The sequence below is a fragment of the Ursus maritimus genome, unplaced genomic scaffold (genome assembly GCF_017311325.1).
Source record: "Ursus maritimus isolate PB19 unplaced genomic scaffold, ASM1731132v1 scaffold_19, whole genome shotgun sequence".
Classification (NCBI taxonomy): Eukaryota; Metazoa; Chordata; class Mammalia; order Carnivora; family Ursidae; genus Ursus; species Ursus maritimus.
In genome coordinates, this window is record NW_024424341.1 from 2809290 (window position 1) to 2824596 (window position 15307).

Consider the following 15307-nt stretch of genomic DNA (forward strand, 5'->3'; position numbering starts at 1 on the left):
TGGCCGGCCGGTGGCTGACAGCTGAGCCCTGACAGGCCCTGCTTAGCTCCTCTGCGCCCTTTCCAGAACCAGGCCCAGAGAGGCTGTTGGTTGCGGAGAGGAGGGTGCCGGAGGGTAGACTCTTCTGCATCTCCTCAGCGGGGTGGGGAGGAGCGTACCTGGGGAACTTAAAGCCTGGATCCTCAGTAACAAAGAGTCTGTGGGGCCTGCACCTCTAACTCTTGCTCTGGGCCTGGCCACAGCCCCTCTGCCTCTGTCACCACAAAATGTCCCCCAACTAGACCTTCCCACGGCCAGGCCTGGTTCCCTGGGAGGCTGAGGTGCTGGGCCTCTGAGCACCCAGCCCAGGCAGCTTTGGGCCTAACTCTGCCTTTCTGCCCAGGCAGCTTTCCGCTGGCGATTACAGGGGAGGCCCAGCCAGCTGGCCAGGACTGGGCTTGGGCTCCATCCTGGGAACTTGCTGAGGTGTGAGGGGGCTAGGGATTCAAAAGGATGTAGAATATCGGGGTTTGAGTCTTTCTGGCGAGGAAGGGGCCTACTTTGGCCAGGCTAGGGACTACCAGCAGCTGGGAGTTGGAACCCAGAAGGAGAAACAGCAATTATCTTGGCCTAAATTGCACCCCCCCCAGCTGCACTTACCCTTCAAAGGGCGGCATGCTCGGCTGAGAGATACTCTGGAGAGCTGATGCCTCCCTGAAGCAGTGGGGTTGGCACCCCACAGAAGTGGCATCGAGCTCTTGCCCAGGGTGGTCAGTGGTTTGGGCGCTGGGTTCAGTGCACTGACAGATGTCGGAATCCCCCAGGACTAGGACAGCCCTGGTCTCCCCACTCACCTTGCAACTCAGCTGGGGCGTTGTGACTGTTCTGGTGTAGATACGGCTGGTCCAGGGAGTGCGTGGAGAGGCTGCCAGACAGGGGGTTGGCCGCAGGGTTGCAGGGGGACAGGGGCTGCTGCTTGATGTAGGAGGCGCCGCTGTTGAGGGCTGCGGAGGCCGAGGGTGGCCAGGCAGCCGTGGAGCTCGAGTAGACTGCGTGCGGCTCCATGACCCCACTGGCGGCTGCAGGCAGCAGCGGGGAGGCAGGCACCGAGCTGTCGTGGTGCGGGTACTCACCGGCCGCTGCACCGCCACAGCTGCCCATGTACGAGTGGCCGCCGTTGGCGGGCAGGTGTGGCACCGAGTGGCTGGGCAAAGCCATGCCGTCCACGTTGCCCGGCAAGTGGCCGTTCATCATGCCTAGGCCACCCTCCAGCGCCAGGCTGTTGGGCGGGCACGAGAGGCCGCCGGCAGAGCTCTGGAAGCCGTAGGTGTCCGGGAGGTGGTTGAAGCCAAGCCCGTTCATCATGCTGTACATGGGCTTGAGCGCCTGGCATTTCCTTCGGAAGCCGCGCGGCCGCCGCCGAAAGGAGCCCTCCTCGAACATGAATTCGCTGGCTGGGTCGATGGTCCAGTAGTGGCCCTTGCCAGGCCGCCCGAGGCCCTTGGGCAACTTGATGAAGCACTCGTTGAGTGAGAGGTTGTGGCGCACGGAGTTCTTCCAGCCCTGGTAGGAGCCGCGGAAGAAGGGGAAACGGCTCTGCAGGAACTGGTAGATCTCGCTGAGCGTCAGACGCTTGGTGGGCGAGCTCTGGATGGCCATGACGATGAGCGCGATGTACGAGTAGGGCGGCTTCTCGGGGCGCCGGATGCCGGCGTTGGTCTTCTTGGCCTTGGACGGGCCGGACGACGCGGGGTCCATGGCCGCGCCGCCTCCCCCGCCGCCGCCGACGCCGCCGCCGTGCGGTGGCTGCTGCTTCTCGGGCGCCGAAGACATCGGGTGGCTGCTGCCGCCGCCGCCGCTGCCGCCGCTGCTCTGCGCCGCCGACGAGCCGGGAGGAGGAGGAGGAGGAGGAAGAGGAGGGGGGGGAGGAGGGCGAGGGGGAGGGGGCTGCGCGCGCGGGGCTGGCTGCACCTCTGCCGTCATCCGCGGCCACTTCTCCGGAGCGGGCCTCGGCGCGCCCTCCCCCGCCCGCCCGCCCGTCCTCCCCGAGGAGCTGCTGGATCCGCCGGCGGTTGGCGCGGAGCCCCCCTCTCCGCAGCTCCCTCCTCCCCCACCTCTCTCTCCTCCCTCTTTCCCTCTCGCCCTCCCACTAGGGAAGGAGCCGAGCGGAGGCTGAGGGCAGCCTCTTTGCAGCCCCGGCAGAGGCCGCGAGGAAGCCCCCCCGCCGGTTTTTTGGGGAAGGCACCACCTCCGGGGCCTGCGGCCGTGCGCCCCCGCGGGGAGCAGCACTTGGCCCCTGCCACCCGTGGCGCTCGGCTCCACGACTCCAGCCAGGCCGCCCTCACTGCATCTTCTCTCTGCGGCGTCTCGCGGGCCGGCCTAAGACCCTCCAGGAGTTCCCACCCCTCCCTGCCCCCCTCCGGCCCCGCGTTGGTGGGCGCTTAAAGGGCCCCCACCCTCGCCGCCCGGCGGCCGCCGGCAAAACCGCCCCGCCTCCACCAACCTGGCGAGCAAGTGTTAATGCTCCCTCGGCCCTCGGTTCAGCCCCGCTCTGCGCAGGCCCCCCGCCTTCCCCGCCCGGAGGCGCGGGCACCCGGGGCCTTTCCCGACGCGCACAGCCCGATGGCAGATCGCAACTGAAGCGGCGGCAGCGGGCACCGGGCCGTGGCCACCGCGGGCACAGGCGGCTCGGCCACGGGTCCCCGCGGCCAGCGGGCGTAAGTTCCCGTGAGGGACCGCCTACCCACTCTCCCCGCCCCGGGAAGGACTGCGCTGCGCCCGGGACTCTTAGGACTCGCCCAGAAGCGCGCGAGCAGGCGGGCAGCCGCGGGAGCCGAGCGCGGGCGGAAAACGAAAGCTCAGGGCGGGTCGCTGCCGCTTTGTTTCGGGCGCCGGGGGCCGGGCCGGAGCAAGTGAGAACCGCCGGCCCTCTGGGGGCCAAAACCGTACGGGCTTCTCCGAACAAGCGCCCGCTCATTCGCTCATTCAGGCATTCATGCACACACATGCACGCATTGGTGCACGTGCAAACCCGGTAAATTACGAAGAGTTAGAAATGCAAACTCAAACTCATGCGTGCCTTCCCACTCGGGCACGCACCTCGCCCAGGCACTTGCGCGCCAAAGTAATGCGCTCACTCAGGCACACACAAGAGGCCCTCGGAAGCTGCCATTCTCACCTAAGGTCGTTCACGTGTACACTAGCCACTCTCCGATCTGAACCCACATGCTGCCCAGGGAACCCCCCCAACACACGCACACAATGAAAATCCACCCATTTGGCCCTGCAGCTCCGATGTCCCCACTTCCCAAGAACAGGTTCCGATTTCTCATAGATGGTAAAGGCCCTGGCAGGAAGTTTATACGGCTCAACGTAAACACGTTCTGGGGGATTCTTTAATAATAATAATAGAGAATGCCGCGTGCGCGGGGGGAGTTGGCCTAATGCCCCTGTGGGCTCGGCCTGCCGCCGCCGCGGGGCCTCTGACACTGCGCGCCAGGCCAGGTTCCGGAAAGCAGTCTGCGCGGGCGGGGAGGACAGGCCCCGGCGGCCCTCTCGCTCCAGGCTGTCCGCAGCAGGGGGCTCGCAGGCCCGTCTTCCTCGCAGTACCGGGGTGTGGGCTAGGGCTGGGTGGGAGGACAGTGGCGCCGAGCGCTGACCGCGCAGGAACTGGGTGCAACACGGCAAGCAGGGACCCAGGTGAGTGCCGTTCGCGCGCTGACTGCAGGACACCGAGCCCAGCCTCTCTGGCCCCGGCCCTGGGTGGAATGTAGGAAAGAGAGGGATGCTTTCAAGGGTCATCTCTAGGAGCCTAGATGCCTTGCCCTGGTGGGAGCCTGGGCGAAAGACAGATGCCGGTAGTGCCGGAGGCTCGGAGTTCGCCCGCCCTGCGGCGCTTTTCAAAGCCCACCGTCCTCTCAGGTTTCTCTGGCTTCCTTGTCCCCCGCTGTCCCCCCTCCTCGCTCAGACGCCTTCAGCCTCGGCGGTAGACGCCTCGTCGCCTTCGGGGCGCCTGGCACGTCTGTGTGAGGAGCTGAGGGGCTCAAAGGCGAAACATGCCCAGCGGTCGCTGCCTTCCCAGGCCGAATGGCGCTCGTGGGAGCCGAGAGAGTCTCCTTTTTTGCACTGCGCTGCCGCCAGGCTCCCCGGACTAGGGGAAGGGTGCGTGGGACATGACCAAGTTGTGTGTGGCTGTATCTTCGCTCAGGTGGACGCTCACTGGCAGACCCACCTCCATTTCACACAGTCCAGCCAGCATCCACCAGCCGCAGAGACCCTGAGCACCGCGCACAGCCTCCAGTACATCTTAGTGAATACCCGTCACACAGCTCAGGCGCCCCAGTCTCTGAAAGCACAGTCCTGCCCACCGCAGAGGACATGCTTTCGGTCAAGTGCACACACTCCTGCATTGCGTGTTCACCCACGCACAGCCGCTCCACTCGCGGGTACACATGTCCACGCTCGTAGGCATTCTTACGTTCTGTCTCCATCACTTTTTTTTTTTTTTTTTTGGCCAAACGGCAGCTGCAGGCTAGGAGGCCCTGGCGGTGCCGGGAGGGAAGTTCCCGAGAAGGGGTCGCTACCGCCAGCTGCTGGGAGCACATCTGGCGCTTAGTAGAGAGGCCAGCGGCAGAGGCTGCCCCACTCCCCAGCCTGCTAAGGGTGCAGCCCTACCCTTTGGCTCCCAGAAAGCGAGAGTAATGCCTCCGTTTCTCTGAGGGGGTGCCTTCGAAGTGAGGGGACTCGACAGGACTTGAAATTGGGGGAGCCTTTTTCCAGTAGCCCCTTCCCTCTTGGGTCCTCTCCAGTTGGGAGGGGGCCACAGATACCGTCTTTGGCTAAACCCCCAGATCATTTCCTCCCTCCAGCACATGATGGTCTTTCATTGGCTCCCCTGGGGGCTCCTGTGTGTTTCGGGGTGGGGGAGCTTCTGCCTTCCTGGGGAGGAAGTGTGGAGTTGGGGCCCCAACTGGCCTCCACGTGCCCCTCAGACTCTGACAGCAAACCAGACTTTGCAGGGAAAGGGCCGTAGTTACCTTGCGCAAGGACAGGGGGCCAAGTGGCCTGGATCCTCAGCAATGCAACAGATGGAGGGTCTTTCCAACCCTTAATCTCTACCCGGGAGGGAGGTAGAGGTGAGAGTGTGAGAAGGAGGGGAGGAGAAATGAGCTCTCAGTTCTGTAATTTAGAGGGGACCCCCCCCAATTCTAGGAAAAACCACATCCATTGCAAGGAGGGCTTTTTTGTATTTCCAGAGAAGAGGCTCTCAGCTCTTAAGTTGCCAAGAGAAGTCTCACTTGATCTTGCATCTTGAAGTGGGGAAACTGAGGCCCACCAAGTACCTGGTCCGGGTCAGCCCGCACTGCCAAGCGAACATCTCTCCATCTTTTCTCTCTACCAGCTAACCCTCCCCCAGAAGCCTCAGTGCAGGTGAAGGGTGGAGAGAGTGAGTTTAGAAAAGCTTCTGTGGCCCCCCTGCATGCCCCTGGCTTCTCTGTGCAGGCGCAGAGAGGCCCTTTGGAGAGCAGGTGATAAAATAGTAACAGCTGTCACAGACACAGTGCCAGTAATAGGACTTCTCAACCTCAACCGCTGGCTGCGCCAGGTGCTGATCGGCGCCTTATCAACACCCCTTGGATGTTCTTAACCTTTCCATGGGCTGCGAATCTCTTTGACAGACCATTGAAAACTAGATCCTCTCCACCCTCCCACCCCCAGAAAGCACGTACCTGCAACATCTATAGAATGGTTTTCAAGGTCTCACCAAACACCCGGAGCCTGTCCATGAACCCACTACCTCCCATCTTTGAACCCAGGACCCAGGTTAAATGCCCCAAAGATATTTGTTTAATTTTCACAGAAGCCCCGAGGAGGTCAGTATTATCCCTCCCTTTACAGACGGTCCCCTGCCCTGGTTATCCCATGCCCTGGGTCACCCTGCAGAGCCAGGATGCAAATCCAGATCTGACCGCAGAACCAGGAGTTAAGCCACAGGGCGAGTGAGGGTCTACAGTGGAAAAGGCAGAGACCCTCCGCCTGCACACTGGGAATTGTCATGGTCCCGATAATCCAGCATTCACCGCGTAGGGATGTCGTGTAAGTTATTCGTGCCTTAGTTTATTTTGGTGGGGGAGGTGGTTGTTGGGTGATTTTTTAACAGCTTTATTGAGATCTAACGGACATATTGTGTACATTTAAAGTGTACCGTGTGGTAATTGTTGATTGAATACATTTACGGTCGCAGAATGACCAGCACCACACATTCCTCATTCCTCGACGCCACCTCTATCCCGTCACCGCGTGGTTATCATTTCTTTTTTGTGTGAGAGCATTTAAGGTCTACTTTCTTAGCAACATTCGAGCGTTTGAAACAGTATTATTAGCTGTAATCATCATGCTGTGTGCCTTAGGTTTTTCATCTTATAAGGGGACAAATAATGGCACCTATTCTCAGGGCCCTTTTGAGCATTGAGCCAGTGTGTGCGGAGAGAGACTTGGGCTATCCTAGAGGCAAAAACAAAAACCCCAGGGGCCCAGCTCATGGGACAACAGAGACAGGGAAGTGGGCAACTCTTTGCTCCTAGCTTATAGATCCGTAAAGATACCCCTTCCATCCCAAATCAAATCTGTGCCCCAGCTTTGGCCCCAGGAATCCTAAATTGGGGCGGGGGGGGTATAAAAACAGACAGGCCTGCCATGTCTCCCACTCCCCAAGCCCAAGGTATTTTTACTGGCTAATTGCTTAAGTGAAGCCGCCCTGGCCGGGAGTGCGCCGTAACCCGAGCAGGGAACCAGATCCAGCTCGGATTGTGCCCGGCCGGCCCAGCGGGAGGGGGGCGGGGGTGAAGGCAGCAGCCGACCACCCACCGAGAGGGCAGCCGCCCTGTCCCCCACTATCCCTGCTCTGCATTAGCGCGGGGCCTGAGCCTCCCTTGTCCCTGCTCCCTCCAGCCCCTTTCAGGCGATGTCCAAAGGCGACACAAGGTAGGGCAGGCGGGGCCCCAGACCTGAGGTGGGCACTGGGCAGTTAGGGAAGCCACCCGGCCTGGCAGAGTCAGTAGGGAGGCCCAAGTCCTGGGGTGGGGGGCGGTGGTAGTGTATCTGGGTGAAAATGTGGCCCTGGGGAGAGGGGACTGTGGGGAGAAATGTTGGGGTCAGGAGACAGGGCACCCCACCTTCCCTGGGTTATAGGATGATTTGTGCACAAAATATGTGGGCTGTTTCTCTGCAGGTGCCAGATGTGCACAGGTATGATGCATGCCACTGCGTGGATTACCATCCAGGGGAGGCAGACTGCAGGACGTAGGGGCGCCTGGGGGCCTCAGCCGGTAGAGCATGTGACTCTTGATCTCAGGTCGTGAGTTCGAGCCCCACGTTGGGCATAGAGTTTACTTTTAAACAGTGAGAGAGAGAGAGAGAGGGAGAGAGAGAGAGAGAAAAAAAAATCTGTAAGAAATAGAGGCCCAGAGTAGGGTAAGATGAAGTCCGTTCCGGCATGTTCTGTGGGCACTACTGCAGGTGTGCGACACAAGGTCCGTGTGCACAGAACTGCGTGAGGTGTGCACATCTCCTAGTTCCCGTGCAGAGCACCAGAGGACGGGCGTGTGGTGCAGTAGTTTCCCACGGAGCGACGCTGTCGGGTTCAGTCAGTAGAACTCGCTACGTGTGTAGAGCACGCGAGTACACTCAGGTGTTCCATATACAGACAGTTCTGAAGTGTGCATGGCACAGCACACCACACACGCAGAACAGTCCTGGGGCGTAGACAACATCATGGGTCCTGGACACGGAGCATTATAAGCTCTTTGGATCATACGATGTAGAATTACATGGAGGGCTGTAGGGTGTGCGTGTGTGCTCACGGGTTATGTACGTGGACATTGTAAGATGTGTACGCTTAGATGCCTGTGGGCACAGATCACCGTGGGAGAGGCGTTGGCGCACCACGCATCCTGCGTACAGCACGATGCAAGGAGACGCGGCAGGCCGTGCGCTCGCGCAGAGTGCGAATAGGTGAACCGACGGATGTCAGAGGATTCGAGTGTGACCTAACACGCGGAATAATCCTGCAGGGATCACACTGCTAACGCTGTGGCCTGTGCGCCCTGGCCAGTCACTAGCGCATGAGACCGTAATTCTGGAAGGCGATTCTCTTCATCTCAGGTCCCAGAGAAGTGAAGTGACTCTCCTACTTTACTTTTCTGGCAACAGAGTGACTTTTACGCACTTCGTCATGCTGGCAAGGGTGGGGGGTTCTTGGAGTGGACTGGAGATGCGGGGACAAGGTGCTTCTGTGTCGGTCACAGAGAGGCTGTGAGCTCAGGACCATGTGGAATGAGCACTGGACAGGGGCCCTGACTTGTGGAGAGCCCCAGTGCCTGGGCGTGCTGCAGTCATCGGAAAGCTGATCTGCAGTGCGCTCCTCATTTTGGGTAGCCGTCCTTACCTGTACTCACTGCCATCCAACCAAACTCCAAACCCCATGGCCCAGTTCTGCCCTCTCGTCAACAGCAAGCCAGGTTCCGGCGCCCCCCCCCATTCCAAGGCTCTTCACAGGTGACCCCAAGGTGAGGAGAGAGTGGCAGTGTCCTCTGCACTGATGGGGCTTGGAAACCCCACCTCTGTCGTCGTCGGGGAGCAGCTGTGGGGAGAGTCAGCCACATGCCCAACCCTGGCAGATAGTGTTCCCCGTTCAGCTGCACATTAGAGACACTTTCACATTTTGGTCAAAGAAAAAAAAAAAAAAAACCTCTCCTGCTCGGGCTCTTGCAGCCCTGAGCTCGCCCCTCTATTCGGGCACTTTACCCAAAAGCACATATTTTCCATGACGTTCTTCAATGAAATATTTGACAACACTGCAGCCTAGGAATTTGCAGCTCTCTTCCCTGTGAGATTTTTGGGAGTTTTCTGGCATTAGCAGTGCCTCCTGCTTGCTCTAAGACACAGGGTCTGCTCCCGGGACAGTGAGCGTCCTGGCGCTCCCATTCCGGATGCCTGAGCGGCTGTCCGCAGCTCTCCTTCTTCCCACAGAGGCATCTCAGTATTTTTTTACCCTCGCTGCCTGGACAGCTGTGCTCAGAAAGATGGGGCGAAGATGTTCCTCCTCGCACGGGCGTGTGTGCGTCTGTAAGGTTGTGTCTGTGCGTGGTGTCTCCCAGATTTAATTTTCCAGCAAAGGATCCGCACGGAAGGAGAAAGAACTGATGCCCAGAAGGTGCAGCGGGGAGGAAGGGGCTTTGGCCCGCGCTTACTCAGAGGGTGGGGGTCCCGGTAGAAATAAATCCTGAGATGGGAGGGGCATTGCCCAGGGAAGATGCAAATGAATTCTGTGTGAGGTTCCAAAAAGAAACAAACCAAAAGGAAAATATAAATTAAATTTCAAGGGCCAGGTATTTTGTGTTTCTCAGAGTTAAGGGAGAGTAAAACACACAGACCGTGGGGAAGAGGGCGTTGGAACGGAGTGAGGTCAGGGAACTGGGGACCAGGCAGGGTGGGGAGATGAAGGAAGGGGGGCTCAGATTTGTTCGTTAATCAAAAGCAGCAGTTTGCTCCCAGAAAGCTGCCCATGCGTGCAGTCAAAATGTGCCTGTTGATCTCCATTTATAACTGGTGGTGCTTTGTCTAGTCCCATTCAGGGAGCACTGAAAACGATGAAAACAAGTGTGATTTTTAGGGAGAAAACAAAATCTGCCCAGCTGTGGCACAGCTTGGGAAGGAAGGGATGGACAGGCATAGGGGTTTTACCTGCCTGAGGGCTTGGCCCACAGGCCAGGGTTTGCTGAGAAAATGGAGGTGACACCCTCTTCCCACGCATTCCCTGTGGTCTGGCTGGGTCCTTTTGTCCCAGCCGGGTTGTAACTCGGCCGCCGCAGGGACCCTGAGAAGATCTGCGTGTGGGCTCAGGAGGACTTGCATAGCTTTGCTGGGCCTGTTTCCTGCACGACTGATTAGAGGGGCAGCTCTTGTGTGTGCATGACGCAGGGAAGGTGGCCCAGCTCCTGGGAAGTCACAGCTGGTGGGGTGCTGAGCACCTGAAGCAGAGAGGCACAGATGCCCTGGAGATGTGGACCCCTCCCCTCCTCAGAGAGTCATTAGAACCCAGGGACACCTAGTCAGAGACACAGAGAGCAAGACCTCCAGAAGCACATTCAGATTGTGGGACAATCAGTTCACACACAGCCGAGAGAGACAGGAACAGATGCGAGCAAAGCCAAGGCTGAGCTAGAGAAACAGAACTCACATGGATGGACGGATTATGCTTGGGAAGGAGGGCACCTAGAACACTAGCGGCCCTCGGCCTTCAAGGGGTCAGGCAGGGAGCTCCAGATTGGAGTGAGGAATGTGTGTAAGGAGAGAGGGAGCAAGTTGGGGGAAAGGAGGGAGGGAGACAGAGAGGGAGCAAAGGTGGGGAGGAAGGGGAGGAGGGAGGGAGAGAAGGAGGGAGGGATGACACAGAGAGAGAAGGGGAGGGAGAGAAGGAGGGAGGGAGGGAGGTAGAGGGAGAGAGGGGTCTGGAGGTACATTCTTGGCTAGGCACACAAGGGGCACATTTCTCTCTGGGGTTCCCGGCACGCAGTCAGTGGCCACTCTGACATGGACGTTGTTTCCCTACTGAGAGTATTCCTGGAGCAGGTCACAGACCTCATTCCCTTTAGCCCTGGAATGGGGCTTTCCCAGGAGAGTGGGGAAGGGTGTTTGGGGGGCCCTTCTGGTGTTTCTGGGGCTGTTTGTGAGTAAAGCCTTAGGAGGAGGCCATGGGCAGAACAGAACAAAGAGAGCCTCCGCAGATGACTTAATCTGGGGGCCTCAGTTTCTTTATTTTGAAATGGGGATAAGGTCAGTACCCATCCACAGAGCTGGCCTGAGGACCAGATGAGAAATGCTAGAAGTGCCCCATGCAGGGTCTGGGAGGGGTGGTGAGGCAAGGGGGACCCCTGAATGTGAACCAAGGCAGAGAGAGCTGTTGGGAGTGCAAGTCCTGGCTGACTGAGACTTGGCTCCATTGCTGGGTGGCTGGGGCTGGTGGCCTGACTTCTCCGTGCCTGGGTCTCCTTACCTGCAGACCAAGAGCAGTGACAGTACCTCCTTCTGCATACTGAGGAGATGAGATCCGTGAGTAATTGTTAACCGTGGTTGCTATTATTGGGGGTGCTCCCTCATCTATGGGGTTTGGGGATCTAGGGGGTTGAGATTCCTTGTCCCTTTCTCCTGTAGCCCCAACCTAGGCACTTGGTTTGACAGGACCAGAGATTTGGTGGAGTGAACACAAATTGGGGAATCTGCCCATGTGACTTTGGACAAGTCCCTTCTTCTGTGGGCTCTGTTTTGCCATCAGTGAAATGGGCTACCCTGGGCAGGACAGATGTGAAAGTGGCTCAGAATCATGGCGCCAACCTCAGGGAGAAGAGTGTCTGGTTGGAGGCGACTTGCCTCTGGCCGGGAGCTGACTTTCTGACACAGAATGATGGTGCAGTCTCAGGTGTGCCCCTCCTCACCCCCCACTGCCCATGCCTAGTCCTTGGTCACCCTCTGCAGTCCCTACCCTCATGGGGCGGCCTCCTGGAGAAGGTTGCCTGGTGGGCCAAAGACCTGGGTTAGAGTCCCACCTCCCCACCTCCCCACCTCCCTGCCAGGCCATCTGTGTGACTTCTGGGAAGCTTCTTAAATTCTCTGGGCCCCCTTTCACATTTGCATGATGGTGAAAATAAATTATCTCTCTGAGGGGAAACTCAGTGAGAATAAACACTGTGGTTAGAGAAGCACTGAGCACCTACTGTGTGCCAGCACTGTGCTAAGTAAGGGCTTCCTGCCTCGGGGCCCATTTCACAGACGGAAAAGCAAGGCACAGCACAAGCAGTGAGAGCTGGATAAATGTAGGATCAATTAAAAGACACCTCCTTCCCTCCCCTGAGGGCAATATGGGGTCCCAGTTCCCGGCTCCATTGGCCAACCCAGAAGAAGAGGGGAGACTGTCACCGCCCCCACTTTCCACCACCCATAACAGCAAAATAACAGCCCTGTAACTGCCCTCCCCTCCAGGCAAGGAGGGTCAAGTCCAAGGCCTCCCGCAGAGGCCCCACCAGCCCCATCCCACTTCCCGGCACTGTGCGAGTCTGGTCTGAGCACTCCGCCAGGGTGTCCGTGTTGCTGGGGATGGGGGCTCATTTAGCCCCTACACTGCTCCCTCCCAGGGTGCTGAGGCACAAAATTGGGGCAGAGGATTCGGAGCAAGGCAGACATTGGAGCAGTCCTGGCTCAGCTCTTTGGAGGCTCTTTGGAGCGGACCTCCTGGGGATTCCTCGGATTGGGGTCCTGACCGGGCACCAGGTCTCTCTGTGGGGAGATTGCATAGCTCTTCCCCTTCCTCCAGCCACAGCTCCCCATGCCTAAGGCGAGTAGAGCTCCTTCATTTAAAACGTCCTCTGCCCCTTTTTTACTGCTATTAGTTTTGCCTCCCAATGCTCAACTTGTTCCCAATTGTTACCACCGGGCAGCTTTTACCCTACAAAATTAAAAAATCCAACAGAGGAAAAAAACAAAGTAACCACTCAAACTTTCTAGTCCTTTTATTCTGAAACATATTTTCTCAATATTTGAAATACTCCAAATCTTTGAACAACTCCTTCCCACAGGGATCCAACCCCTGGTTGGTCTTCGCCTTGGGGCACTAGGCTTTCACTATGCACCTCCAGTCTCTACCCGGTCACCAATTAATCCTTATCCTGGGTATTTTTTTTTCTTAACAATTAAGAATTACCTACGAAAATTCTATCCCTGTCATGGGGAGATATATAAGAACTGCCGTTTTTAAAAGCATAAACCCGAAAGTATTTTAAACATTTTGTTATATTCCCAGGGTCAAAGTTGATGCTTTTATCTCCTTCCTCCTCCCACCTGCCTTTTCTCTGTGAAAGTTTGAGAGTAAGTTAGGTCCACATGGCCGCTACAGGCACCGCAGCCCCTCAGGGTCACCCCTGCCCCTCCCTGCATTGGGCTAAGACCCATTTAATTCGCCATGAAAAGTAACTCAATTAGGAATCAAATTCGCTCTTTTTAAAGAGACCAGTTATAGGTGTCCTAACACCTCCCCCCGCCGGCCACCGCCCCCACGTTTCTCTCCACTTTTTTGCAAAGTAGTATTTCCTGAAGGACTTTGCTTCAGGGTAGCTGCCCTTCCCCACCGCCTACCTGCCCCTAACCTCTCCGTCTCCGTTTCTGTCTCTCTGCGTCTCTCCTTTGAAGCTGCCCAGACTCACTCTGGTTTGGCGAGTCTGACTCGAGCATTCTTTACGTCGCCTCCCAGAAAAGAATTGCCGACGGCTGGCGTTCGGCCGAGGCGGTGCGCCGGACTCGCAGCGAGCACCGTGCGCCGGCTTCTCTCGAGCGGACCCAGGACCCCGTGGGGCCCCGGGTGCGCCCCCGCTCCGAGTCCGCGCTGGCCAGGCTGAGAGGCGGCTCCGCGTCCACCGAGGCCCCGGCAGCGGGAGCGTCCTGGGCAGCCCTGGCTGGTTACTGCTGCTCTCATTCTGCGACGAAGCAATTATTTTAACCTTGGTTTGGGCTAATGATGGGTTCTGCTTGCGTGAACACGGTGTTTATTTTACCTCGACCATCCCCGGGGAGGGGGTGCGCGCCTGGACGCCGGCGAGGGACGCTGGAGGGGCAAAGTGAAAACTCTCTGGCCCGGGAAGGGTTGGGGTGGGGGCGGGTAGGGGCAGTGAGCACCTCTTTCTCGCTCGCTTGGCCGGATTCAGCCTTCTCCCGCCAGCGCGTCCGAGGGGAGAGAGGCTGGGGTCTCGGGGCACCGGGGAGCGCCGGGAACTCGCATTCGTGGAGCGGCGCCTTCTGGAAACCAGTTCCGCCCGCGTCTCCGGCCCGGCGCCCCGCTTTGGGCGTGGCGGGACTGCCCAGTCCCGGATCCTGCGGCGGCCGGGCATACGAAGGGAGAGGGGCGGAGGGGAAGGGTCTCAGCGCTGGACTCTGGATGCAACATAGGTCGCCGCTAGAGGGGGACGCCTAGACCAGAACTAAGGTCCGTGCAATGGGGTGTCTCGAATGGGGCTTTTTTTTCCCTCTGTAAAACTGGGAAATGCAGTTAAACTGCAAGATTGCTTGGGACATGTCTCTAGGGTGATGGAAAATAGCAGGATACCAAGATTATGCAGTAACAGGAGGAGAAAAAGCACATCAAGGTCTACTACGTAGACAATTCTGGCTACCTTTTTTGGAGCCAGAATTACCCGAGAAACTGGTAAACTGCTCCATCTGCCTCTGCCCGTAGAGACCGAGCTTAGAGCCCATCACTGGGTGAGCCAGGCTGATTGCGGTCTCCAAAACCCTCCCGATTTTTAATTCGGGGTGGGGGAGCGGGGTCGAAATGGTGGTTCGGTGGGGAGGGAGGGTTGGAGGGGTGGAAGAGGGCGAAGTGCAGACCCAGGACTCACGCTGACTGTGGCAGGCTCTGATTTTGGAGGAGATTCCCTCGGGGCCGAGGAACACTCGCACACGCTCAGGTGCCTGTTTGGGAGGTTGCGAACCCGGATCCGCCTGTGTGAACAGGGACGCCGGAGCACCAACGAGAACTGCCAGGTGGTCGCCCGGCGGAGACCCCACCCCTATTATTGTTCTTCCTCCACCAGAAGCCCACCCCAGCAACAGTGGGCCTTCAACCCCAGGACGGAGGTCCCAGGCAGCTCGCCCCCCGCCCCAGCTCCCTCCTCCACCTTGCCTGGCCTCTCACTGAGCGGAGACAGCGCTGCTTCCAACTCAATTAGCTCGCTGCCTGGGCCTCGGGCGACCAGCTCCTGCGGCTATTAGGGCCACACCCGTGAGGGGCGGAGGCTGGGGGCGGGCAGGTAAAGAGGAACCAATTTGCCCTGAGGGTTTATCTACAAGAGGCTTAACTAGGAATTTAGGTTGACAACTCAGCACCTCCATGGGGCACCGGCGGCGGCCCGGTGGCAATCTGAACTGTGGAAGGTGGCTCGAGAGCCTGGAGGCCTGAGGCTTCAAAGCCATCCAAAGGGGCCTGCACTGCCCCGCACTGCGTCGACTTCGTGGACCCGGGCTCCCTGGCGCGACGCTAGGGCGGGGACCCTGCGGGTGGGCGAGCGCGGGCCGGTGGGCGCTGGGCCGCCTCTCCTGGCGAAGTAGGTGGCCATGTATATTTTTGTTCAAGTGGTGTTTATGTTAATGAAAAAAGGATGGAATTACAAACAGCCCGCCGATCGCGCTGCGGCCGCAGGGCACTTGCGGTGCTGGAGTCCCAGGCCCAATCAAAGGGCGCGAGCAGCCCCTTTCCGCTGAGCTGCTGAACCCCCCCCCCCCC

At 58.7% G+C, this 15307-nt stretch overlaps 1 protein-coding gene across 1 annotated transcript in view; it reads right to left on the reverse strand.

The window, feature by feature from the left end:
* The window catches only part of FOXF1 (forkhead box F1), an 8644-nt gene extending 6832 nt beyond the window's left edge, over positions 1-1812 (reverse strand). The window contains exon 1 of the mRNA XM_040633219.1: positions 834-1812. Within this exon, the coding sequence (XP_040489153.1) occupies positions 834-1812 (979 nt within the window). The remainder of the gene's footprint in view (positions 1-833) is intronic.
* Positions 1813-15307: the final 13495 nt, after the last annotated feature.